Raw genomic sequence first — 24,866 nt, forward strand, 5'->3', positions numbered from 1 at the left:
AAAGCCTGTAATTCTATTTTTTAAAAGATTTTATTTATTTATTTATTTATTTATTTATTTATTTATTTATTTGAGAGAGAGAGAAAGAGAGACACACAGAGATATCAACAGAGAGTACAAGCAGGGAGAAGAGGGAGGAACAGTCTCTCCGTCGAGCAGAGAGCCCAACTTGGGCATTCATCCCAGGTTTCTGGGATCCTGACCTGAGCAGAAGGCAGACGCTCAACTGACTGAGCCACCCAGGTGCCCCTATAATCCTATTTTAAGAGCAAATACTTTCCAGAATGAGACTCTTGATCTCAGGGTTGTAAGTTCAAGCCCCATGTTGGGTGTAGAGATTACTTAAAAACAAAATCTTAAAAATAAAAATTAAAAAAAAGAAAAAATACTTTTCTTTCTTTTTTTAAAGATTTATTTATTTATTTGAGAGAAAGCATGAGCATGGGGGTGGGAAAGAGGGACAAGCAGATTCCCCACTGAGCAGGGAGCCCAGTGTGGGACTAGACCCCAGGACTCTGGGATCATGACCTGAGCTGAAGGCAGATGCTTAACCGACTGAGCCACCCAGGCACCCTAACAAATATCTTTCATTATCAATTCACAATGAGGTAGTTGTGACTTATAAAATATGCATTCCCAAGCATGGAAGGAATCAGGTTTTAGAGGGAAAAGATACTGAAATAGATGTTAAAAGAAAAGAAAATATGAACAAAATGACACAAACATAACCTTATCAGTTTTGCAAAATTACATGTAAGAATTAAAGTCCACTTTAAACATTGGGGGACAGATGGCCCTTCTTTTCACTACATCTGTATCTTTGGGGTAAATACCCAGTAGTGCAATTGCAGGGTCATAGGGAAGCTCTATTTTTAATTTCTTGAGGAATCTCCACACTGTTCTCCAAAGTGGCTGCACCAACTTGCATTCCCACCAACAGTGTAAGAGGGCTCCCCTTTCTCCACATCCTCTCCAACACACGTTGTTTCCTGTCTTGCTAATTTTGGCCATTCTAACTGGTGTAAGGTGGTATCTCAATGTGGTTTTAATTTGAATCTCCCTGATGGCTAGTGATGATGAACATTTTTTCATGTGTCTGATAGAACCAAGATGCTCTTTGACAGACGAATGGATAAGGAAGATGTGGTCCATATACATTATGGAGTATTATGCCTCCATCAGAAAGGATGGATACCCAACTTTTGTATCAACATGGACAGGACTGGAAGAGATTATGCTGAGTGAAATAAGTCAAGCAGAGAGAGTCAATTATCATATGGTTTCACTTATTTGTGGAGCATAACAAATAACATGGAGGACATAGGGAGATGGAGAGGAGAAGGGAGTTGAGGGAAATTGGAAGGGGAGATGAACCATGAGAGACTATGGACTCTGAAAAACAATCTGAGGGTTTTGAAGGGGCAGGGGGTGGGAGGTTGGGGGAGCCAGGTGGTGGGTATTATGGAGGGCACATATTGCATGGAGCACTGGGTGTGGTACATAAACAATGAATTCTGTTACGCTGAAAAGGAATTTTAAAAAAAGAATTAAAGTCCACTTTAATTCTTAATCTGTCATTCAGAAACGTCGATGAAAAGCAATAAAGGTATACTGCATATGTAAAACTTACAAACAACAGTGATATTTTATTTTTCAGACAAGCAGCTACCACTATAAAAATTGTCCCAAATCAGTAAGGAGTATCTTCCCTATCTATGGTTCTTAGACACCAAACAGAAACAAATCCCTTTTTATCCAGGGAAGTAGTCAGATGAAAAATTTTTGGACCAGGTTGAGGCAAAGGGATAATTTAACATCATCACAAGAGGATAAAGTCTTGACAAACCAAACAAAAATTTTATTCATCTTTTTCCTTGGATATAAATAAGAAAAACTCTCATTACTAATACAAATGGACTTCAAAACTCTCTAATGGACTAAAGATGACACAAACAATGATATAGTTCAGAGAATTTAAAAGCAAGACTACTTTAGCTAAGATTGCTGTGTATCCGAGCTTTAAGTCAATAGATATTGTACTGTTGTAAAGGATCCCAGGATTTCTGAATATTCTGCAGATGCTTGACACTGTCATATGTTGATACACAGATCTTGAATTTTTGCCAGAAAGAGATCAAGCCCTAATCCTGACCATCCAGGCAAACAAAGCATCTTTGATTCCTTTAACTCTTGCATGAGATTCCTACAACAGCATTGCTCCAGTGGAAACTAGGGCTCTGGGGCACCTGGCCAGCTCAGTCGCAAGAGCGTGTGACTCTTGATTTCGGGGTTGTGTGTTTGAGTCCCACCTGGGGTGTAGAGATTACTTAAATGAATTTAAAAAACTGAAAGAGAAAAAGAAAGAAAAAAAGAAACTAGGGTTCTCATCAAGCTTCAAATGACCCCAACTATTCAAACTCCCAATTCAAGAAGCATCAGTGAAATAAACTAACCCTCTTGTGTCATGTCATTTGTTGGCAATGAGACCTAGACCAGAGTCCTAGTGTGCCAGTCACTATTCTTATCACAGTTATTGATAAATGCCGACTTTAATGTGCTGATTGAGATTTACACATCCCTAATAGGAGGAAGCATTTCTCAATGTATTGATATACAGCCTTGACATCAGTTCCCAAATTTTAAGTATTTTTATGGCACTAGGTCTAAATACAAATCTAATTTATTGCTCTGCAAGAACAGATGGTGGACAGAAATGTTCTTTAAGCTATTTATTAAATTTAATGACACTGCTCCCTGCTGCTGTTGGAACTTCTCATTAGTACTAAAACTCCTTTAATTTGGCTTCTCTGAATAATTGGTTTTGAAGCTTTTTTTAGGGTGCATAATAACCTCCTGTGGAACTTGTTCTCAGTGCATGCCTAAAGGTTCTGATTCAGAAGATCTGAGGAAGAAGCTAGGAACCTGCATTTTTAACCAAACATCCAGGTCATCCTGATTTCATTCATAGGCAACCACACTCTGAGAAAGACTATTCCAATGGAAAATTAAAATTCCATGTCCACACATAAAATACATAAAATAAAACAAAGGAAGAGTTCTGTACATATCTCTTGCTTTATTCTAGTGGTATATATGTACTTAATTTCAAAAGAATTGTTATTCTAAACTTCTGATTAGTTACTTACCCTATAGGAGGAACACTGAAAGAAATCATAAAGAATTTTACGTTCTTTTATAAATTTTAGCACAAGTATTTATGCCAGAAGATATTAGAAGGAAAGTATGAAGATTCAGGAAGAGAATCAGACATTCAAAGTGTCTTATTTTTGTCTTGTTTTGTTGTTTTAAGATCTGGAAGAGACCCAGATGTTATCTAGACTAGGGCTTAAGGCCCAAACTGGCCTGCTGCCTGATATTGTACCACTCAACAGCTTAGATTGGCTGCTACATTTTAAAATAGTTTTTATTTTTATTTATTTTTTTTTAAAGATTTTATTTATTTATTTGTCAGAGAAAGATCACAAGTACACAGAGAGGCAGGCAGAGAGAGAGAGGGAAGCAGGCTCCCCGCTGAGCAGAGAGCCCAACGCGGGACTCGATCCCAGGACCCTGAGATCATGACCCGAGCCGAAGGCAGCGGCCCAACCCACCGAGCCACCCAGGTGCCCTAAAATAGAATATCAAAATAAGAATAACATTTTGTGGCATAGTAGAAAATCTATGACACATTTTAGTATTCACAAATAAAGTTTTATTAGAACTCAGCCATGCTTATTCATTTACCTATTGTGTATAACTACTTTTGTACTACAACAACAAAATTGAGTAATTGTGACTCAATTTCTCAGGCAAAAACCCTTTAATTTTTATGTAATCAAATTTAGCAATAATTTCATGATTTTGAGTCATGGTTTAAAAGGTTTTCTCGGGGCACCTGCGTGGCTCAGTGGATTAAGCCTCTTTCTTCAGCTCAGGTCATGATCTCCGAGTTCTGGGATCGAACCCCGCATCCAGCTCTCTGCTCGGCGGGGAGCCTGCTTCCCCCTCTCTCTCTCTGCCTGCCTCTCTACCTACTTGTGATCTCTCGCTCTGTGTCAAATAAATAAATAAAATCTTTTTTAAAGAAAGGCTTTTCTCTGGTAATAAAGGAAATTAATCCCTGGTTTCTCCTAGTTGTTGCATGGTTTCATTTGTCATACACACATACTTAGAAGAATATGTTTCAGGACAAAATATCTGCAAATAAATCTAATAGTTCTTTTATTGGGATTGTTGGTATTATTATTTTGAAACTATTTTATGTAAATTGTAGGATAAGACAACTAATTTTGTCAATGTTGTTAGGAGCCAAGATTTTTAGGGGAAAAAAGAGATATAAATATAAAATCAAGGAATTAGGTAAAAAACCTGAAACATTGTGTTTGATATGAAATTATCTAATATTCGCTCATATTTTTATTTTTTATTTTTTTAAGATTTTATTTACCTATTTGACAGAGAGAGAGACAGTGAGACAGGGAACACAAGCAGGGGGAGTGGGAGGGGAGAAGCAGGCTTCCCACTGAGCAGGGAGCCCCATGCAAACTCGATCCCAGGATCCTGGGATCATGACCCAAGCTGAAGGCAGACACTTAACGACTGGGTCATCCAGGCGCCCCTATTTTTAAAAATTATATTTGTTAGTACTGAAAGAGCCTAGAAGCAATGATAATACAATATTTATGAGCATTCCTAGCTCCCAGATGAGTGATTTCCTTTAAAAGTAGCTACGAATCCTTTTTAAAAATTGCAAGAAGCTTTCAAAGACTAAAGGAGTAAGGTTGGAAGAACACAGGAGCCAAAGTTGGGTCAAGTTGAGGATCAAAAAGAAAAAGTAACTATAATGGATTAAAATGCCTTGAATATATATTAAAATCAGTGTGTCTACAATGATACTCAAAAGGAAACATCCCCCCCCCAAAAAATGTTTTTTAAAAACATTTTTGTTTGTTTGTTTGTTTGTTTAAATATATTATTTATTTATTTGACAGGTAGAGAGAGAGCACAAGTAAGCAGAACAGCAAACAGAGGGAGAGGAAGAAGCAGGTTCCCCGCCAAGATGACAACCCAAGGCAGGGCTCCATTCCAGGACCCTGAGCCAAAGGCAGATGCTTAACTGATTGAACCACCCAGGAAACCCCCAAGAAATCTTTAATTTGTTGTTCCTCCAGGCACCTATAGATAGAAGATAGATAAGTAGACACATAGAGACATAGAGATATATAATATTCTGAAAACTTGTAATTAAAAGGAAAGAATTAAACATTTATTTTGGTTTATTAGTAGGAGGCATATTTCAATGTAACCAAATACAAAGCAATCAAGCGGGAGTTATTCCAGGAATTTCCATAGCTCAAAATTAGGAAATCTATTAACAAAATTCATTATCAACAGGTCTAAGGTGAAAACCAAATGATCATCTCCATAGATGTTGAACAAGCATTTGACAAAATTAACAATCATTCTTGTTCTTTAAAAACTGGCTCAGTGGGTTAAGTGTCTGACTCTTGATTTTAGCTCAGGTCATGATCTCAGGGTCATGATATCCAGCCCCACATTGGGCTCCATGCACGGACTCTGCTTGTCCTTCCCCCTTTGCTCCTCACCCCACTTGCACATGCTCTTTCTCTCTCTCAAAAATAAATAAATAAATAAATAAATAAATAAATAAATAATATCTTTTTTAAAAAATCACTCTTTAAAGGGGTTAGAAAAAGAAGATCAAAACCCAAACCCAGCAAAAGGAAGGAAATAAAAAAGATTAGAGCAGAAATAAATAATAGAGAAACCAAAAAACTCCAATAGAACAGTTATCCTTTTCTCTGCCATTGCAGTGTGTGCAGTTGAGGGTTCCTCATCATGTTTTCTCTAAAGATTTTTCAGGATCAAGTTATTCCAGGGCCAAATGAAGAGTCAGACACTTAACTGACCGAGCCACTCAGGTGCCCTGCACATTTTTTTCTAATGTAATAAAATACATCTTTTTCAGATCCAAATAAAGTAGAGTTATGGTATTAATATATAGCTTTAAAAAACTGCTCATGATGAGGCAATAATACAAAAATCATCCCTACTAAAGTCCAAAACAGGACAAGGATGTCCATATCATCATTATTATTTAACATTCATTGGAAGTAATTGCCAATATAACGAGGTTAGAGGAAGATATTACAAACATAAAAATTGAAAACAAAGAAGGAAAATGCCTATTATTTTCAGATAAGGTTTCCTTTCTAGAAAAATCCAAATAATCAACTAAAATTTTTCTATAAATAGGGGCGCCTGGGTGCCTCAGTTGGTTAAGCATCAATCCTTGGTTTTGGCTCAGTCATGATCTCACGGTCATGGGATCAAGCTCAGTGTCTGGCGCCACACTCAGTGAGGAGTCTGCTTCAAATACTTTCACCCTCTTCCTCTGCTCCTCCCCAATCATATGCACACTTTCTCTCTTTCTCACTCAAATAAATAAATAAGTCTTTTAATAAAAATAAAAAATATTTTTTCTATTAATGATGGAACTCAGTAAGGTAGCATAGAACGAAGATTTTCAGAATTTTATAGTTTTCATGTATTCAAACTACATATAGATAGAAAATGTAATGAAAGAAAGTCCCATTTACAATGTCAATAAGCAATAATAAAGTAGGGGTGCCGGGGTGGCTTGGTGGGGTAAGCCTCTGCCTTTGGTTCAGGTCATGCTTTCAGAGTCCTGGGATTAAGCCCTGTATCAGGCTCTCTGCTCAGGGGAGACCCTGCTTCCCTTCCTCTCTCTCTGCCTGCCTCTCTGCCCATTTGTGATATCTGTCTGTCAAATAAATAAATAAAATCTTAAAAAAATAATAAGGTGACTAGTAATACATCTAAAAAGAGATGCAAGCTTAAATGAAAAAAACTTTAAGGCAACAATGATGGATACAAAATAAGAGGAGCAAATGGAAAGACATATGTTCTCAGATAGAAACACTTGTCATTAAAGATGTTGATTTTCCCTAAGTTAATAAATAAATTTAAACAAATTTCAATGAAATTCCTATAAGGTTTGTTTTGCTGTTCTCCTTTTTTTTTTTTCCAAGTAGATGACTCAATCCTAAAATTTATATTAAAAAGCAAAAACATGGGGCCCCTAGGTGGCTTAGTCAGTTAAGCATCTGCCTTCAGCTCAGGTCATGATCTTAGGGTCCTGGGATCTAGTCCCCTGTTGGGCTCCCTGCTCAGTGGGGAGTCTGCTTCACCCTCTCCCTCTGTGTGAATGCTCTCTTTCTCTCTCTCTCAAATAAATAAAATCTTTTTTAAAAAAAGCAATAATATCAGAATAAAGGAGTAAATAATGGGGACCAGCATTGAAAATTATTGAAATACAGAGCTTCCTCAACTTATGATAGGGGTATGTCCCAATAAACCCATCATAAATGGAAAATATCCTAAGTAGAAAATGCATTTAATACACCTAACCCACTCAACATCATAGTTGTATTGAGCCCATTTAAAATGTGTTCAGAACACTTAAATTAGTTTACAGTGAGCAAAATCATCTAACAAGTACCTGTTTTATAAAGTGTAGACTATCTCATGTAATTGATTGACTACTGTACTGAAAGTGAAAAACAGAATGGTATATGGGTACAGAGTCACTTTAAGTGTATGGATTTTGTGGCTGACCAGGAGCTGTGGCTCACTGCCACTGCCCTGCATCACAAGAGAGCATCATACTGCATTTTGTTGGTCCAGGAAAAGATCAAAATTCAAAATTCAGAGTATGATTTCTACTGAACACATACCACTTTCACACCAACATAAAACCAAAAAATCAGTAAGTGGAATCATTGTAAGTCAGGGACCGACTATATCTTTAAAAGCCTCAGTGATTAAAGCAGTGCACTGTGGTGCGTGAATAGGGAGATAGTCAATGGGATAGGATAGAAAAATGCAGACATACACTCCAAAATATACAAGAATTTAGTAATAAAGTTTCAAACAGCGGGGCAAAATAGACTATTTGACAATTGTCATTGGGAACACTACATAGCCATTTGGAAAAGAAAAAGTTGGATTCATATTTTACATCTTACATTAGGATAATGTAATTCCAAATGGATCAATACTTAAAATGGGAATTAAAATAATAAAAATTTCAAGAAAAAAATAGAAGTATTATTTTACTATCTTGAAAATAACAATAACTGGAAATCTAGAAACCATAAAATGAAAGTAAATAAATTCAACCACATAGAAATAAAATATCTTCTGTATGACAAGATGTAAATAGCAAGTAAAAAACAGAAGAAAATATTTGTAACTCAGTCAGATGGTCTTATATAAAAGGAAGAAAATTTAGAAGCTATATTTGCATTTGCTTCTGTACGTATAAAGAAACTGGAAAAATCCACTGAAAATGAAGAATAGCCATTATTTATGGCAGCGGTCAAGTACTGGGTAGATGGATGATAAGAATGGGAGAGGAACTTCTCATTGTATAACTATATATTTTGACTTTTGAACCAAGTGAATAGATGGCCTATCTGAGAAGTTAAATTTTTAAAAAGTTCCTACTCTTATATAGCTTATTTTCCAGTGCAGAGAGACAGAAGATAAACAAATAAATATATACCTTAGATCATAGTGAGTAACTAAATCCATGAATCCAAGGAATTTCTTTAATATGCTTCATTAATCTTCATAGTGCCTTATAAATGGTGACACATATACTAGCAGCTCAATAAATACTTTCTGAATAATTACAAAATTATTTAAGCCCTATTTGTATGATTATGTTATTATTCTACTTGCTTTCAATGTAAGGATCTAGATCATCAACTGAAAATATAAAAAAATTTACCTGTTGCCAGTAGTGTTGGGAACATGAATCTTCAGGTCTTCTGTGACATCTCTCATCATCCTTTGATAACCAGACATTCCTGAGTCTTTGATATAATAAGGATTATTTCTCATTAAGTATTCCCCCAAATGATTAATTGGATTAAACCTGGTTGTATTACCAACCTCTGCCCAAAGCTGCTTCTTTTCCACTTGCATTAACATTTTTTCCACTCCAGGAACTAAGGTAGGCAGAAGTTTGTCAAGCAAATATGCACGAGTGTTCAGGGTCACGTTGTCAGCATTAAACCACTCTTTGGCCAAATTATCACTGGGGAGTTTTTTTTCAGCCTTTTTTTCTTGTTCTTTCTTCAGATTATCCTTGTCTATTATTTTCTGCTGCATTGCCCGGGCTTTTGCTTCCAATCTTTCAAGACATTTTTTCTTCCATGGCTGTTCTAGCTTTGAATTCAGTGGGGCTGGATCTATATTGAAAATCACTTTTGCAGGTTTTCTAACCACCAAATTCTTTGAGGCCTTTATTGAACACACTGAGGTTTCTGTCTGCTCTTCCAGGTGCATTCCTGAGGAAGAAAAAAAGTGAAATGTAAGAAATATTAGAAGTAGATTTTAATCTTTTACTTTAGAATATTGTTAGGAGAAAAAGTCCCATCCCGCCCCCCTCCCCGGCCAGAGCAAGATGGTGGAGGAGTAGGAGAACTAAATTCCGTCGGGTCCCAGGAATTCAGCTAGATAGTTATCAAACCATTCTGAACACCTACAAACTCAACAGGAGATCAAAGAGAAGAAGAGCAGCAATTCTAGGAACAGAAAAGCGACCACTTTCTGGAAGGTAGGATGTCCGGGGAAGGGAATCTGAGGCGATATATGGGAGGAAAGACCATGGAGAGAGGGGCCGGCTCCCAGGAAGCAGTACAGCCATGGAGCATAAAATCAGAACTTTTAGAAGTCTGCGCCACTAACGGACATCGCTCCAGAGCTAAGTGTGGGGTGGAGCCCTCATGGGGACAGTGTGGTCTCAGGTCCCTCGGGGTCACAGAAAGACCAGGGATACCAGAGTGTGGCAGAGCTCCCAGGTATTGGAGCGGGGAAGCCGGCTACAGAGACAGAGCCGAAGAGTGAACTCTCAGCTCGGGGTTGCCATAAACTGTGATCTGAGGCACAGTTGGGCTACTGCTCTTTGAGTAGGGTCCCCATAAGTTGCAGATCTGGAGAGAGTCACCTTCTTCATCCTCCAGGAGGAGCGGTGCGGGAGTGCAGTGCAGGAATCTGCTGGGTTTGGAGACCAAACGGCGTCATGCGCACCAGAGATAGAAAAGCTTGGTCACAGGCTGGGTGAGCACAGAGTGTGGCTGGAGACCAGGCTGGGTGAGCACAGAGTGTGGCTGGAGACCAGGGAGACGGCAGGGATTGACTGCTTTTCTCTGAGGGCACACTGAGGAGTGGGGCCCCAAGCTCTCGGCTCCTCTGGGCAAGAGATTGGGAGGCTGCCATCTTCATTCCTGTCCTCCAAAGCAGTACAGAAAGTGTTCAGGGAACAAAAGCTCCTGAGCGCGAACCCAAGCAGGTTACTTAGCTTGGCTCCTGGCAAGGGTGGCACAATTCCACCTCAGGCAAAGACACTTAAGAATCCCTGCAACAGACCCCTCTCCCAGGAGATCAGCAAGAACATCCAGCCAAGACCAAGTTTGATCAATGAGAACTGTGGAACTCCTGAGCTAGGGGAATACAGCACATAGAATTCATGGGTTTTTTTCCCCATGATTCTTGAGTCCCTCAAAGTTAAATTTTTAAAATTTTCTTTATTTTTTTCTTTTTCTACTTTATTTGAATTTTTCCTCTTTCCTGTTTTAACCAACATCTTATCAGTACCTTTTAAAAAATCTTTTTTAATTTTAATTTTTATAGTCATATTCTATCCCTTCATTGTACTTAACCTTATTTTTTATATATATATAAGTTTTTCTTTCTTTAAAATTTGAGGATACAGCTTCTTCTAACAGACCAAAATATACCCTAAATCTAGTATATGGCTTTGTTCTAGTCCCCCTGATCACATTTTCTCTCCCTCTTTTTTTTTTTTATTTTTTCTTTCTTTTTTTCAACCAACTTCTTATCAGTTCCTTTTTAAAAATCTTTTTAAAATTTCATCTTTACAATCCTATTCCATCCCTTCATATTTACCCTACTATTATTGTATTATTGTCAATGTGTTTCTTTGATTTTGTTATTAATTGGGTCATATAATTGGCTGCTACCATGTTGGGCATATAGATATTTAAAATTGTTAGATCTTCTTGTTGGACAGACCCTTTTGGTATGACATAGTGTCCTTCCTCATCTCTTATTATAGTCTTTGGCTTAAAATCTAATTTATCTGATATAAGGATTCCCACCCCAGCTTTCTTTTGATGTCCATTAGCATGGTAAATTGTTTTCCACCCCCTCACTTTGAATCTGGAGGTGTCTTCGGGTCTAAAATTAGTCTCCTGCAGACAGTGTATCAATGGATCTTGGTGTCTTTTGTTTTTTGTTTTTTGTTTTTTTATCCATTCTGATACCTGTGTCTTTTGATTGGGGCATTTAGCCCATTTACATTCAGGGTAACTATTGAAAGATATGAATTTAGTGCCATTATATTGCCTGTAAGGTGACTGTTACTGTTACTGTTACCTGTAAGGTGACCTTTCTGGTCTATGTTACTTTTAGGCTCTCTCTTTGCTTAGAGGATCCCTTTCAATATTTCCTGTAGGGCTGGTTTGGTGTTTGTAAATTCTTTTAGTTTTTGTTTGTCCTGGAAGCTTTTTATCTCTTCTTCTATTTTCAATGACAGCCTAGCTGGATATAGTATTCTTGGATGCATATTTTTCTCATTTAGTGCTCTGAATATATCATGCCAGTCCTTTCTGGTCTGCCAGGTCTCTGTGGATAGGTTTGCTGCCAATTTATTTCTACCATTGTATGTTACAGACCTCTCATCCTGAGCTGCTTTCAGGATTTTCTCTGTCACTGAGATTTATAAGTTTCACTATTATATATTTTTATTGATTTTGAGTGGGGGTCTCTGTGCCTCCTGGATTTTGATGCCTGTTTCCTTCCCCAAATTGGGGAAATTCTCCACTATAATTTGCTCCAATATACTTCCCCCACTTCTCTTTCATCTTCTTCTGGGATTCCAATTATTCTAATATTGTTTTGTCTTATGGTATCACTTATCTCTTGAGTTCTCCCCTTGTGATCCAATAGTTGTTTTTCTCTTTTTTCCCCAGCTTCTTTATTCTCCATCATTTGGTCTTTTATATCACTAATTCTCTCTTCTGCCTCATTTATCCTCACAGTCAGAGCCTCCAATTTTTATTGCATCTCATTAATAGCCTTTTTAATTTCAACTTGGTTATATTTTAGTTCTTTTATTTCTCCAGAAAGGGATTCTCTAGTGTCTTCTATGCTTTTTTCAAGCCCCGCTAGTATCTTAATAATTGTTATTCTGAACCTTAGTTCTGACATTTTACTTATGTCCATACTGATTAGGTCCCTGGCAGTTATACCGCCTCTTGTTCTTTTTTTTTTTTTTTTTTTGAGGTGAGTTTTCCCATCTTGTCATTCTGTCCAGAGAAGAATAGATGAGCAAGAGAACAAAATACTAAAATGGCAACAATGACCCAAGAGAAATATACATTAAACAAATCAGAAGAGATTTGAAACTGAAAAAAAATTAAAAAGAAAAAAAGAGAATATAATGAGACGTGTGAGCAGAATAGAGCAATACACTGGATTCTGCGTGTATTTTGGTCTTTTTTTCCCCCTTAGAAAACCAGATTCCAAAATTGTCAAGAAAGAAAAACTTACACATGTACAAAAATAAAATCAAATACAATGAAAGGATAGAATGTAACTAAAAATAAAAGTTAAAACAAAAAAAAAAAAAAAAAAGGAAAAAACAAGGAATATAAACAGAGATGTGAACAGAACAATATACTATATCCTGAGTGTATTTTGGTCTGTTTGTTAGAAAAAACTAAACTCCAAAATTGTAAAGAAAGAAAAACATACATATACAAAATAAAATTAAATACAATGAAAGGGTAGAATGTAACTGTAAAGATGAAAATTTAAAAAAGACTTAACAAAGGAAAAAGAAGGAGGAGGAGGAGGTGAAGGAGAAGAAAATGAGAATATGATCAGGCAAGTGAAGAGAACAGTCATGCACTAGATTCTGGGTGTATTTTGGTCTGTTTGTTAGAAAAAACTGCATCCCAAATTGTAAAGAAAGAAAAATATATAGGTACAAAAATTAAATTAAACACCATGAAAGGATAGAATGTAACTGTAAAAATGAAAATTTAAAGAGATTTTTAAAAAACGAGTTGGTAAAATAAGAAATTGGTTGAAAAAGGGGAGAAAAAAATTTTTTAAAAAGGGGGAGAAAAAAGTTAAAATTGAAAGACTAAAGAATTGTGGGGGGAAAAACATGAATTTTATATACTATTTTGCCTTAGCACTGGAGTTTTGTAGTTCTCTATGATCGGTAAACTTGGTCTTTTCTGGATGTTTTTGGCAATGTGAGGTGGGGCATCTTGCATTGATTCCCAGGTGTCTTTGCCTGGGTAGAATTGCACCCCTCTTGCCAGGGGCCAGGCTAAGTCATCTTCTCTGGTTTCTCTGTGTGGCTTTTGTTCATTGAAGATTTTCTGCACTACTTTAGAAGATGAGAATGAAAACAGCGGCCTCCCAATCTCCAGCTCTAGAGAGGAAAGCTCAGGGACTCGCTCCTCAGCGCGCCTTCAGAAAAAGCAGTCAATCACTCCTGTCTCCCTGGTCTCTGTCCACACTCTATGCTCACCCAGCCTGTGACTGAGCATTTCTATCTCATGCACATGACCCCATTTCGAGTTTCCAAACCCTGCAAATTCCTATGGTGTGCACCCACGCCACTCCTCCCAGGGGAGGAAGGGGGTGTCTCCCTACAGTTCTGTTGCTTGCTGGACCCCTACTGGCAGAGCAGTCACCCAATCATGCTGGGGTTCATGGTATATGCCAACACCAAACTGAAAGCTCACTCCTGGGCTCACTGATTTCAGGCAGCTTCCCCTTTCCAATGCCTGAGAACTCTGTCCCACTCAGGCACCCCCCAATCGCCCTGTGACCCCCAAGACCATACTGTCCCACCAAGGATTCTGTCCCACTTCACCACCCGAGTGCCTTTCAGGTAGGGATGTCCCTCACAGGAGCAGACTTCTAAAAGTTCCAATTTTGCGCTCTGCTGCGAAATCACTCCCTGCTGGCTTATGGAGGCTCTGTACCCCCCACAGCTTATCTCTCCAAATATCACCTTGAATTCACATCTCCACACCTCCTACCTTGCAGACAGTGATCACTTTTCTATTTGTAGAGTTGCACTTACTCTTTTCTCAGATCTCCAGTTGTGTTTGCAGGTGTTCAGAATGATTTGATAGCTATCCAGATGAATTCCTGGGACCAGAGGAAACTAAGATCTCCTACTCCTCCACCATCTTTGTTGGTCCTCAGGTAAATCTTTTCATTTGTTTAGGACATCTTTAATGTCTTTTGGCAAAGCTTTACAATTTCAGTATTGAGGCTTTGCTCATTTTTAGTTAGATTTATTTCTAGATGTTAAGGGGTTTTGATACTATTAAAATGGTATTTAAAATATTTTATTTTCTAATTATTTATTTGCTAATATACATACATATAATTTTTTTTTCTTTCTTTCTTAAAACCTTTACTTTGAGACATGGAAAAATCTTACAGGTGCACATAGAAAAGTAAGACATGATCACAGTTAAAAAGTGAAGACCATATAACCAGAAAGCTTTAATGCTTGCCAGCAAATGTTTAAGCTAAAGTTCTGAGTGTGACAAACTACAGGGCTGAAAGGAATGGTAATTAGTATTCCTCCTTCTTCACCCTCTCCGTCAACAGAATCCACACCAACCTCCTCATACTCTTTCTCAAGTGCAGCCATGTCCTAATGGGGCTCAGAAAGCACTCCTCCCTCCATGCCTTCACCCGCATACTACTTGGCATACATTAGGTCAAACTTATGGGCCAGGTGAGCCCAGGCCTCAGCAACGGCTATGGTGTTGCTCAGCATACACACAGCTCACTATATACTTTGGCCGGATTTCTACCAGGTACCACAGTAGGAGGCTGGTAATTAGGCCAACTTTGCAGTCAGTGAGGCACTGGTCCACAAACTGGTTGCTTCACTTGGTCTTGATGGTGGCAATGGCATTGACATCTTGAGGAATCATAGGCAGCAAGCCATGTAGTTACCATGCCAAGGTCATATTTCACCATCTGGCTGGCTAAACCAAGGCACACAGTGGTGATCTCTGATACAGAATGCTGGCCATGGTAGGCTTTCTCAGCAGAGATGACAAGGGCATATGTGGCCAGAGGAAAGTGGATACAGGGATAGGACACCAGGTTGGTCTAGAATTCTGTCAGATCAACATTCAGGGTTCCATCAAATCTGAGAGAAGCAGTGAAGGAAGAAAAATCTGGCTAATAATGTAGTTGAGGTTAGTGTAGTTTGGTCATTTAATATCAAGGCTTTTTTTTTTTTTTTAAGAGAGAGAGAAAAGGAGAGAGGGAAGTGCACATGTGCACTTGTAAGTGGTGGGGGGCAGAGGGAGAGAATCTTTCAAGCAGACTCCCTGGTGAGTGTGGGGCTCGATCTCACAACCATGAGATCATGACCTGAGCCAAAATCAAGAGCTGGATGCTTAGCCGACTGAGCCACCCAGGTGCCCCAATATCGAGGTTTCTGTGGTAGCTGTCATAGACAACCTTGTCTACCATGAAGGCACAGTCAGAGTGCTCTAGAGTGGAGTTGGGAGTGAGTGCTCAGCTACAGCTATGTAAACCTGAGGGGCTGAGTAAATGGAGAATTCCAGCTTGGAATTCTTGCCATAATTGAAAGAGAGATGTTCCATCAGTATGGAGGTGAACCCAGAGCCAGTTCTGCCTCAAAAGCTGTGGAAAATCAAGAAGTCTTAAAGACATGTGCTCTGGTCACCCAGTTTCTGAATCGGTCCAAGACAAGGCCAATGATCTCCTTGCCAATGATGTAGTGCTCTCAGGCAGCAACTTCGTGCCTGGGTTGAGGTTCTCAGGGTTAAAGTGCTGGTGGTAGGTGCCAGTGTGAACTTCATCAATAACTGTAGGTTCCAGGTCTACAAACACTGTCCTGGGCACATACTTGCCAGCATCCATCTCACTGAAAAAGGTGTTGAAGGAATCATCTCCTTGCCCAATGGTCTTGTCACTTGGCATCTGGCCATTAGGCTGGATGCCATGTTCCAGGCAACCGAGCCCCCAGCATGCATTGCCATCTGGACACTATCCTGCCAGCGTGGATGGATGCACTAATGCATGGTAGCTACAGGTTAGCAGGCACAGGTAATAGGAGCAGAAACAGGGTCCCTGTTACCATCCCTCAATTAAAGTAAGTAATGCACTTATAAGTGTTTCTTATAAATTGACTTTGTATGCAGAAACCTTATTAAATTTATATTTGTTATAAATATAACATATTTAATATATTAATATAATAAATATAATATATTTATATTATATTCAATTATGTTATCTGCAAAAAAGAAACATTTCTACTTTATTCTTTATAATTTTTATAACTTTTATTTCCTTTGCTTTATTGCACTGGCTAAAACCATGTATTTTGGGGGGAGGAACAATCTATTTCTGACACACCTTCAGAAATTAAGACACATTAATACAGGGACTCTCTCAGTGGTTAGAACAGTGTCAGAAATATAGTAAGAACTCTTACTCGATAAATGAATAAATATTGTGTTAAAAATATTATGGACATTGGAATCATAGATACCAGGGGTCAAATTCCAGCTCTCACCTTTCCTAGCCCCATGCTTTAGAACAAATTACTCAGTTTAGACTCAGTTTCTATTTCTGTAATATGGAAACAATAATTATACTTTGCAGGATAGTCATGAGAAAATTATGCATATATGTGAAATTATATATCCTAAAACATCTATAGTTATTATTATTATTGGATGAGCTCACACAGAGAGAATGTCTGTAGAGTGAGAAGAGGACCATGAAAGGAATCTTCTGCAACATTTTTTAAATAACAGACATGTTTATTAAAATAAGTTTTTGTTGTTTAGGTCAGGATGTTATTGCTGGGATCGTTTCTCGGCCTCTTGGCTAAGATCAAGTGCAGGATGTTATTGCTGGTACTCAAAGGTCATGGTAGGACTTAAAAGTTTTATGCAACATTTTTAAAGAACAGGCAAAAAAAAAACCCAACAACACAGGAGTCTGAGAGTGACTAAAGAGTTGGGAGGAAAATAGGATGGGTTAGAATCACAGAAACCACAAGAAGAGTTTCAAGAAGGATGTATTGGTAAAGACCCTTTCAATTTCAAGCAATAGAAATCCATCTCATATATCTTAAATTAAAAATGGAAACTATTAGTTCATATGGTGGGAAAATCCATAACTGTTTTCAGGCATCACTGAAATCCAGTTTCTAACTTCCTCTGTTGAATTAATTTTTAAACTGGTTGTCTTCACATGTTGATAAAAATGGTCACCAGCAGCATTAGATTTGCATAATCTTTATAATCATTGATTTTTTTAAAACCTGCCATTAAAATTTCAGTTTAAAAAATCTGGGGGAAAATCTGAGAAAGGTTTTAGTTGACTTGGTATAAATTATATGCCTATTTCTGAACCATCCACAGCATTGAAGGGGTGGTGAATATTCTGATTGATCAGGTTTGGATCACCACCTGTCCCTGGAAATAAAGAGGTGGAGTCAGCCACATGTAAACCAAATGGATTAAGGACAGAAGGGTGGTTTCCCAAGTTGGATGGACAAAATATGATCACTACAGAGAAAGTGGTCAACAGTGTCAAATGTTGCAGAGAAATCAAATGATGTAAGAAGTAGAAAGTATATATTGGATTTGGCTTCCAATTATTCTTTACTGACCTTAGGGCAATTTCTTTGATAAGAATGGAAGGAACCAAGACTTCAGTGGGTTGAGGAAGGGCTTGAAGGTTAACTGCAGGGCTTGAAGGTTAGACTGGACAAATGGACAATTATTTCAAGGAATGTGATTGTGAAGGGAAGGATTTCTCTTCAAAGTCTTGACTGTATTTAGAGAGTGAAAAGAAGGAGCCAATATATAGAGGAAAACAGAAGCTACAGGGGAGAGATTAGATTATAGTCCTCAGGGTCTGAGGAGATAAGAGAGATTGAGATTAAGAATTAGTAATCAACTCAGGGGCGCCTGAGTGGCTCAGTGGGTTAAAGCCTGTGCCTTCAGCTCAGGTCATGATCCCAGGGTCCTGGGATCAAGCCCCACATCGGGCTCTCTGTTCTGTGGCGAGCCTGCTTCTCCTCTCTCTCTGCCTGCCTCTCTGCCTACTTGTGATCTCTGTCTGTCAAATAAATAAATAAAATCTTAAAAAAAAAGAATATATAAAAAATTTGGATGAGGTGTTTCCTACACTTTACTGAGGGCATTTCCTCTAATAGCCTCTATTTTTCATGGAATAAAATAAATATTGCTAAAACCAACGAATGGTGGGATCATAGACTTGACTGTGCATAATGAAAGTTTGAAAAAATTGTTATGGAGGTGGAAAGGAGCAGACAACAAACACATAGATAGGTTTCCAAGTAATACAGAAGTCCATCTGAGATGGAAGATCATATATTTTTATTGGTGTTAGCACATGGAATTATATGACTTTTTCCTAGCATAACTCTAGGTTCCCAGGACCTAGCTAACTCAGGCTCTGAACAATAAGATACCAGATTTTCTTTTCTTTTTTCTTTTTTGTATCCATGCTGAGGTGATTGGAATGAAAAACTTAATGGGAATCTTTTTAAAAATTTTTTTATTTTTTTAAATTAACACATAGTGTATTACTAGCTCCAGGGGTACAGGTCTGTGAATCGCCAGGTTTACACACTTCATAGCACATACCTTCCCCAATGTCCATAACCTCACCCCCCTCTCCCTAACCCCCTCCCTCCGGCAACCCTCAGTTTGTTTCATAAGATTAAGAGTCTTTTATGGTTTGTCTCCCTCCCGATCCCATCTTGTATCATTTATTCTTTTCCTATACCTCAAATCCCCCATGTTGCCTCTCACCTTCCTCATATCAGGGAGATCATATGATAATTGTCTTTCTCTAATTGACTTATTTCGCTAAGCATAATACCCTCTAGTTCCACCCACATCGTTGCAAATGGCAAGATTTCATTTCTTTGGATGGTTGCATAGTTTTCCATTGTATATATATACCACATCTTCTTTATCCATTCATCTGTTGATGGACATCTAGATTCTTTCCATATTTGGCTATTGTGGACATTGCTGCTATAAACATTCAGGTGCATGTGCCCCTTTGGATCACTACATTTGTATCTTTAGGGTAAATACTCAGTAGTGCAATTGCTGGGTCATAAGATAGCTCTATTTTCAACTTTTTGAGGAACCTCCACGCTGTTTTCCAGAGTGGTTGCACCAGCTTGCATTCCCACCAACAGTGTAGGAGGGTTCCCCTTCCTCTGCATCCTTGCCAGCATCTGTCATTTCCTGACTTGTTAATTTTAGCCATTCTGACTGGTGTGAGGTGGTATCTCATTGTGGTTTTGATTTGTATTTCCCTGATGCCGAGTGATGTGGAGCATTTTTTCATGTGTCTGTTGGCCATCTGGATGCCTTCTTTGCAGAAATGTCTGTTCATGTCCTCTGCCCATTTCTTGATTGGATTATTTGTTCTTTGGGTATTGAGTTTGATAAGTTCTTTATAGATTTTGGATACTAGCCCTTTATCTGATATGTCATTTGCAAATATCTTCTCCCAATCTGTCAGTTGTCTTTTGGTTTTGTTAACTGTTTCCTTTGCTGTGCAAAAGCTTTTGATCTTGATAAAGTACCAATAGTTCATTTTTGCCCTTGTTTCCCTTGCCTTTGGCAATGTTCCTAGAAAGAAGTTACTGCAGCTGAGGCCAAAGAGGTTGCTGCCTATGTTCTCCTCAAGGATTTTGATGGGTTCCTTTCTCACATTGAGGTCTTTCATCCATTTTGAGTCTATTTTCATGTGTGGTGTAAGGAAATGGTCCAGTTTCATTTTTCTGCATGTGGCTTTCCAATTTTCCCAACACCATTTATTGAAGAGACTGTCTTTTTACCATTGGACATTCTTTCCTGCTTTGTCGAAGATTAGTTGACCATAGAGTTGAGGGTCTATTTCTGGGCTCTCTATTCTGTTCCATTGATATGTGTGCCTGTTTTTGTGCCAGTACCATACTGTCTTGATGATGACAGCTTTGTAATAGAGCTTGAAGTCTGGAATTGTGATGCCGCCAGCTTTGGCTTTCTTTTTCAATATTTCTCTGGCTATTTGAGGTCTTTTCTGGTTCCATATAAATTTTAGGATTATTTGTTCCATTTCTTTGAAAAAACTGGATGGTATTTTGATAGGGATTGCATTAAATGTGTAGATTGCTTTCGGTAGCATAGACATTTTCACAATATTTATTCTTCCAGTCCATGAGCATGAAACATTTTTCCATTTCTTTGTGTCTTCCTCAATTTCTTTCAGGAGTACTTTATAGTTTTCTGAGTATAGATTCTTTGCCTCTTTGGTTAGGTTTATTCCTAGGTATCTTATGGTTTTGGGTGCAATTGTAAATGGGATTGACTCCTTAATTTCTCTTTTCTTCTGTCTTGTTGTTGGTGTAAAGAAATGCAACGGATTTCTGTGCATTGATTTTATATCCTGACACTTTACTGAATTCCTGTATAAGTTCTAGCAGATTTGGAGTGGAGTCTTTTGGGTTTTCCACATATAGTATCATCATTTGCAAAGAGTGATAGTTTGACTTCTTCTTTGCCAATTTGGATGCCTTTAATTTCTTCTTCTTGTCTGATTGCTGAGGTTAGGACTTCTAGTACTATGTTAAATAGCAATGGTGATAATGGACATCCCTGCCGTGTCCCTGACCTTAGCGGAAAAGCTCTCAGTTTTTCTCTGTTGTGAATGATATTCGCTGTGGGTTTTCCATAGATGGCCATAGAGGTATGTACCCTCTATCCCTATACTTTGAAGAGTTTTGATCAGGAAAGGATGCTGTACTTTGTCAAATGCTTTTCAGCATCTCTTAATGGGAATCTTAAGGTTTTTTTCTGAGATGGCCATGGAGATGAAGTAGTTTCAGGCCTTTTCAAATATTACCCACTAGTCAGTTTACTTCTGTGCTGAAAAAGATATCAGTGTCCAGCTGAACCACAATAGTATTAGGGCCATTTATTATTATTATTTTTTAAAGATTTTATTTATTTATTTGTCAGAGAGAGAGGAGCTAGAGCGAGCACAGGCAGACAGAGTGGCAGGCAGAGGCAGAGGGAGAAGCAGGCTCCCTGCCAAGCAAGGAGCCCGATGTGGGACTCGATCCCAGGATGCCGGGATCATGACCTGAGCTGAAGGCAGCTGCTCAACCAACTGAGCCACCCAGGCGTCCCAAGGGCCATTTATTATTAAAGTCTTTTGCTTTTGTTATTTTGTGGATGCAGAAGAAAAGAAGAAATACATATGGAAACTATTTTTATAGTCATTATTTTTAAGATAAGCAGAAAGTAGTTATTGATTCATGCCTCAATCATTAATAACTCTCATTAAACAGTAATAGTGCAATAAGAGTGCAAGAGACCAGAACCTCCATAATATAGAGCAGTATTTTTAAAAAATTTTATTTATTAGTAAATATTTAAGACCTGTGGGTATAATGTTGACGTAATAGGTAGCCATGTATCTAGTCTTAGTTTAAGAAAAAAATTACCTAGGGACACCTGGGTGGCTCAGAGGGTTAAATGGCTGCCTTCAGCTCAGGTGATGATCTTAAGGTCCTGAGATTGAGTCCTGCATTGGGCTTCTAGCTTAGTGGGGAGCCTGCTTCTCCCTCTGCCTGCCATTCCCCCTGCTTGTGCTCACTCTCAATCTCTCTCTGATTAAAAAAAAAGAAGAAGAAGAAAGAAAAAAGAGAAAAGAAAAAAATTACCGAGATATAAAAACCTCCTACATGCCCCTACTTTGATAGAAACTCTATTCTAAATTTAACGTTTATCATTTCTCTGCATTTGTTTATATTGTAACTAAGAAGAATAATATTCTTCTTCTTGCTTTTGAATATTATAAAAATGTTTTATGCCATGTGTATTCTGTGGCCTTTTTAATACTTAGTTATTATTTTTGGAAATTCATCTCTATTGATAAGTGCTGCTCTATCTAGTTAATTGATTTTTAAAAAAAATTTATTTTGATTCCACTTTAACATACAGTGTTATATTAATTTCAGGTGTACAATATAGTGATTTGACAATTCCATACATCATCCAGTGCTCATCATGACGAGTACATGCCTTAATCCCCATCACCTATTTCACCCATCCCCCATCCTTTCCTCATTTGTTTTGTTTTGTAAATTCCACTTATGAGTGAAATCATATGGTATTTGTCTTTCTCTGACTGACTTATTTTGCTTAATATTATACTCTAGCTCCATCCATGTCATTGCTAATGGCAAGATTTCATTCTTTTTGATGGCTGAGTAATATTCTGTTGTGTATATATGCCACAACTTCTTTATCCATTCATCTATCATGGACACTTGGGCTGCTTCCATAATTTGGCTATTGTAAATAATGTTGCAATAAATGTTGGTGTGCATGTATCCCTTTGAATTAATGTTTTCGTATTTTATGGGTAAATACCCAATAGCATGATTGCTGGATCATAGGGTAGTTCTATTTTTAACATTTTGAGAAACCTTCATACTGTTTTCCTCAATGGCTACTCCCAGTTTACATTCCAACCAACACTGCACAAGGGTTCCCCTTTCTCGCATCCTCACCAACACCCATTGTTTCTTGTGTTGTTGATTTTAACCATTCTGACAGGTGTGAGGTGATATCTCATTGTAGTTTTGATTTGCATCTCCCTGATGATGAGTGATGTTTGAGCATCTTTTCGTGGGTCTTTGGCCATCTGGATGTCTTCTTTGGAGAAATGTCTGCTCATGTCTTCTGCCCATTTTCTAACTGGAATATTTGGATTTGGGTATTGAGTTTTATAAGTTCTTTATATATTTTGGATACTAACCCTTTATTGGATATGTCATTTGCAAATATCTTCTTCCATTCTGTAGGTTGCCTTTTAGTTATTGATTATTTCCTTCGTTATGCTGAAGTTTTTATTTTGATGTAGTTTCAAGAGTTTATTTTTTTCTTTTGTTTTCCTTGCTTCGGGAGACATTATCTAGAAAGAAGCTGCTACAGCCAATGTCAGAGAAGTTACTGCCTGTGCTCTCTTCTAGGATTTTTATGGTTTCACATCTCACATTTAGGTCTTTCATCCATTTTGAGTTTATTTTTGTGCATGGTATAAGAACATAGTTCATTTTCATTCTTTTGAATGTTGCTGTCCAGTTTTCCTAACACCATTTGTTGAAGATATTTCTTCCCACTGGATATTCTTTCCTGCTTTGTCAAACATTAATTGACCATGTAATTGTGGGTTTATTTCTGGATTTTCTGTTTCATTGATCTATGTGTTTATTTTTGTGTCAGTACCATACTCTTAGGATTGCTACAGCTTTGTAATATAACCAAGTGGAATTGTGATGCCTCCAGCTTTGCTTTTCTTTTTCAAGATTGCTTTGGCTATCTGGGCTCCTCTATGGTTCCATAATAATTTTAGGATTGTTTGTTCTAGGTCTGCGAAAAGTGCGGTTGGTATCATGAGAGGGATTGCATTGAATGTATAGATTGTTTTGGGTAGTAAAGACATTTTAAGAATATTTGTTCCTCTACTCCATGAGCATGGAATGTCTTTATATTTCTTTGTGTCATCTACAATTTCTTTCATCAGTGTTTTATAGTTTCAGAGTACAGGTCTTGCACCTCTTTGGTTAGGTTTATTCCTACCTACGCATTTATTATTTTTAATGCAGTTATAACAAGTTCATTCATTTTTCACTGCTTCATAGTATTTCATCATATGACTGCATTGCAATGTATTTATTCATTCTCATTTTTGGTGGGGAGTTACCCACAAATATTTTAAAATTTGTTTTATTTATTTATTTAAAATTTCCCCTATGCTTATTGAGAATGCTCTTAAGAATAATTTTATATCCTACCTAGATAGTATCCATCTTTCTGCCCAGGAAAAAATTAAGTAGTGTATAAGGAAACTCTTGAAAAGCCAATATTTCATCTAAAGAATGTCTTATGTCCAATAGTGAATAATATTTATGAACCTCCTCCCAAGTTTTTATTTCCTCTTTGGCTAATTCTCTTATTCCAATATGGGGGCAGTAAGGAGGGTAGTATAATGCTTTCCCTTACCTCTCAGTTTGATTTGCCAACAAATTAGCTACATTTTTGAGGGGAGGGGATGTTTCCACTCTGGTTCATCACAATGCTCATTAATATGCAATAATTTTGTTCTTGTTTTAAATAAGTGTGGGGCGCCTGGGTGGCTCAGTTGGTAGAGCAACTGCCTTTGGCTCAGGTCGTGATCCCAGAGTCCCAAGATCGAGTCCTGCATCAGGTTCCCAGCTCCACGGGGAGTCTGCTTCCCCAATGACCTTCTTCCCTCTCATGCTTTCTCTCACTCTCTCTCTCTCTCAAATGGATAAATAAAATCTTTAAGAAAAAGTAAAAAAAAAAAATACATAAGTGTGAAAGAGAGCAGTTATTTAAACTCTGCAGGTTCTAAGTTACTCTCTTTGCTTTCACCCTCTCCAGCATAACCCAAAGAGAATCCTCTCTTGCTTTAAAGGTAGTGTTACAGATATAGAGTAACTTAATATCTACCCATCTGCCACGGTTCATATGTGCACCCACACATGAACTAGGACATTCTCTATCTTGCTGTAGACTGCTAGTGCTTCGTTAGTGTGCTTGGCTATGATAGGTTGATAACCAATAACCCTAGTG

The 24,866-nt window shown here is 37.8% G+C and overlaps 1 protein-coding gene and 1 pseudogene across 1 annotated transcript in view; both read right to left on the reverse strand.

Annotated features, from left to right (window-relative positions):
* Positions 1–24,866, reverse strand: part of LOC111151718 (EF-hand calcium binding domain 5) — a 119,408-nt gene that overhangs the window by 88,964 nt on the left and 5,578 nt on the right. The window contains exon 4 of the mRNA XM_022509880.1: positions 8,837–9,398. Coding sequence (XP_022365588.1) covers positions 8,837–9,398 — 562 coding nt within the window. The remainder of the gene's footprint in view (positions 1–8,836; positions 9,399–24,866) is intronic.
* Positions 14,639–16,134, reverse strand: LOC111151408 (annotated as a pseudogene).

The sequence above is a fragment of the Enhydra lutris genome, unplaced genomic scaffold (assembly GCF_002288905.1).
Source record: "Enhydra lutris kenyoni isolate GAN:26980312 unplaced genomic scaffold, ASM228890v2 scaffoldscaffold26, whole genome shotgun sequence".
In the NCBI taxonomy this organism is placed as follows: domain Eukaryota; kingdom Metazoa; phylum Chordata; class Mammalia; order Carnivora; family Mustelidae; genus Enhydra; species Enhydra lutris.